The sequence below is a fragment of the Sinocyclocheilus anshuiensis genome, unplaced genomic scaffold (assembly GCF_001515605.1).
Source record: "Sinocyclocheilus anshuiensis isolate Anshui unplaced genomic scaffold, SAMN03320099.WGS_v1.1 scaffold233, whole genome shotgun sequence".
Classification (NCBI taxonomy): Eukaryota; Metazoa; Chordata; class Actinopteri; order Cypriniformes; family Cyprinidae; genus Sinocyclocheilus; species Sinocyclocheilus anshuiensis.
Window position 1 is genome coordinate 241,542 of NW_015540843.1, and position 3,279 is coordinate 244,820.

The window sequence follows — 3,279 nt, forward strand, 5'->3', positions numbered from 1 at the left end:
ATGTAAAGGCCCCATATCTTGAATTTTGTGATGCATTTTAATAGACTGAATCATGCCGTTAAAGAACGCACTCTAAATGCGCGCGCGCACTAATCTAACCTAATAGACTTCACGTCATGTATGCGTGCACTCTCTGTAGGTGTGTTTTGTTTGGATTTTGCAATATACTCGATAATGTCAAACCGCACATCGTAAAACAACAATTACGAAATGTGTAGATTCGGTGGCGAACGTTGTTACCTGCAAACTCCGTCCCACAGGCTTTACAGTGAATGCAGTGCATAGAGCACAGTGCATTTTCATAGCGAAGCCACTCGAAGTCTTTCAACCATTTTCTCCGAAAACTGTACGCCTTCTATTCGGCTGGTGGATCAACATTCACCACATGATCGCTATCACCAGCACCATTATTTGTAACTTTAGGTGGTTCACAAAAGAAATCTGTCAGTGTTTCTTTTTTTATTTTCTCTCTTCTTCAGCCTTTTACATTCCCCGTGGTAGTTAGCTCCCTGTCACCTGACAGCGGAAAGCAGTGACTGGGTGATTGACGGCTAATATTAACCAATCTAAAATCTGCATTAAAGTTAAGAATGTAAAGATGAAGTGTAATTGGTTATGTAACCTAACGTTTCATAGAACGGCAGACAGGTCACCGTATCAACACTCAGAAGGCACATACTCTGAACGTTTTTAGAGAAATGAAAACAGGTCGCACGACAACAATTATATGCACTCGCACAAATGCTCCCAAATATATTTTGAGGTCGCACAGATTAAATTTCGGGAGCATATGCGACCAAAATGGTCGCAATTTCGAGCCTTGATATGTTTAATTAAATAAGTTTTATAATTAATTATCTTCTTGTCGATCCACCAGTTCACATTTACAATTGCGTGTTTTCTGCGTAAAAATAAGGGTCGTTTTTGGCTTTGGTCTAAAAGAGCAGAAGGGCTTATTGAAAAATGCTAATTTATTCTCTGCCAGCAGGTGGCACTTTTTGCCAGGAATATAGCCGTTTCCCCGGTGACCGCAGTAAACAAAGCAGCGCAGCACCTGACTTTGAAACGTGCAGCGCTCATATTTAATTAATTAAATAGCCTTTTGAAGTGTAAGCTATATCTCATTATATATGTAAATATACATTTACATGTATATTTAGTTTTTTTCACTGGAGCACCACCCGAGTCTTCTCCTCCCATTTCTAATAGTGATCATTGTTTCTTTCCCGCGGTACTCCCTGCACAGATATCAATAGCATCACTGGGCTGTAGGTTGCCAAGTTGAGGGGACAAATGGGTTGAAATTTGTATGCGTCGATCGTGTGAAAAAGATGTGTTTCATACAAGCTCTGGCAACTGAACAACCTTGGAATTTGTTGTCGTGATTATTCATATAATGAGGTTTGGCCCATACAAATTATAGAGTTTTACCGGAAGCGAATGTAGCAAACATATAAAATATGCCCAGTGGGATTTTTTTTATAGAAAGATTAAAAATACGGGAGAAATACGGGAAAATATTTAAACGGGATGATAGCGGGATAGAATAATAAAATACGGTTCTAAAAAATGATTTCACTCAGATTTGACCCAAGGCAAAGTGTTTATTTTGGACAGTGGACTTACTACTCACACCCAGTTCATGTAAAAGACTTACCACTGTTAGTTTTAGCAGATGTTGGAACATTAAAACCAGCAAAGGATGGGGCCACCGATGCTACGCTGCCATTGGTCAGGCTGGAGAGAGGTTTGAAACCAGCGCCATTACCGAAGCCAGAGAATGATGACGTCCCTGTGGTCTGGGTCAGAGAGAACCCCTTAAACACTTTGAAAGCCCCTCCACTCTCTCCCTGTGACAAAACAACAAAACTCAACTATAAAACACCCTTGTTGGAACACATAACTGGATGTCTGCTGGGACACAAGAGATGTGTTACCTCTGCTCCTACGTTACGACGCTTGGCTTTCTTGATGGCGCGATTCTTCATCACATCTTCACTCGCAATTGAAAACATTCCTGCCTGAGACCACAAGATATTTTCAAACAAACAAAAAAACTTTAATGGTTGAAATAATTAACTTTAAGATACTTTGGATAATAGTGTTTCAACGAATCACAAATCTCACGGTTCGGATCACATTACGGTTTTTGACCCACGGATCCGATCATTTTTCGGATCAGCAAGAAAAGAAAAATATTTAAATTTGACTTGCTTTCCATTTATTACTTAAAGCGAAGTACTTTTTTTTATACCACAGCAAATACTACTAGATTAGCTAAGAAAGTTTAAACATGATTAAAGAGACAAGAGAACATCCAGCAAAAATAAGAACAAATACACAAATTACAAGCATAGATAAATACACAATATGTTACAAATAAAATAAGGATGGTAGTATTAAAATACAGAAAAGTAATAATTAGGGAAAATAACACTGCACAGTGTTCACTGTATAAATTAAATATAGATTTTTATCACAGCTTTTTTGTTGTTTGATGATCATTAATGACAGCAGCAGTATTTATAGGCCGCTGTCCCTTTAAGACCTGATGCACGGATCTGATATAATGACTCACATCACATCCGATATCTTTCTCAGCTGTCTTCATTCACTTGAGACATAACTGACTGCGTTTACCTGAATGATTGTCGAGATGGGTATTTTGTCATAAATGTTACAAATAAAATAAGGTTGGTAGTATTCAAATACAGAAAAGTAATAATTAGGGAAAATAACACTGCACAGTGTTCACTGTATAAATTAAATATAGATTTTTATCACAGCTTTTTTGTTGTTTGATGATCATTAATGACAGCAGCAGTATTTATCTGTCCCTTTAAGACCTGATGCACGGATCCGATATAATGATACACATCACATCCGATTTCTTTCTCAGATGTTTTCATTCATTTGAGACATAACTGACCGCGTTTACCTGAATGATTGTCGAGATAGATATTTTGTCATAATTTTATGTGTATGTGTCTGTTCAGAGGATTCAGAAGAGGATTCAGTTCGGTGTTTGCGCGCCATCTGAAACGCGTGCGCGCGCTTCATGTGTGTGCGGGTGTGCGCGTAGAGAGCAGCACGCGAGTAACGAATTGAGTTCCCTTTCGCCTTTTCTCTCTGGAATTGTTTAAAATTCACTTGCTTGTAAATACGAACAAATGATAAACTTATACTCTATTATGGTTAAATTTTGCAATTAATCCGCGGATCACATGCATGCCGAACCGTGGGGCTTGGTCCGTACGGATCACGGATCAACTACGATCC

General features: G+C 38.5%; 1 protein-coding gene across 1 annotated transcript in view; it reads right to left on the reverse strand.

The window, feature by feature from the left end:
* Window positions 1–3,279, reverse strand: part of LOC107687567 (nuclear pore complex protein Nup50-like) — a 25,426-nt gene that overhangs the window by 20,495 nt on the left and 1,652 nt on the right. The window contains exons 3-4 of the mRNA XM_016484952.1: window positions 1,938–2,021; window positions 1,658–1,850 (exon numbers count right to left, since the gene is read on the reverse strand). Coding sequence (XP_016340438.1) covers window positions 1,658–1,850; window positions 1,938–2,021 — 277 coding nt within the window. The remainder of the gene's footprint in view (window positions 1–1,657; window positions 1,851–1,937; window positions 2,022–3,279) is intronic.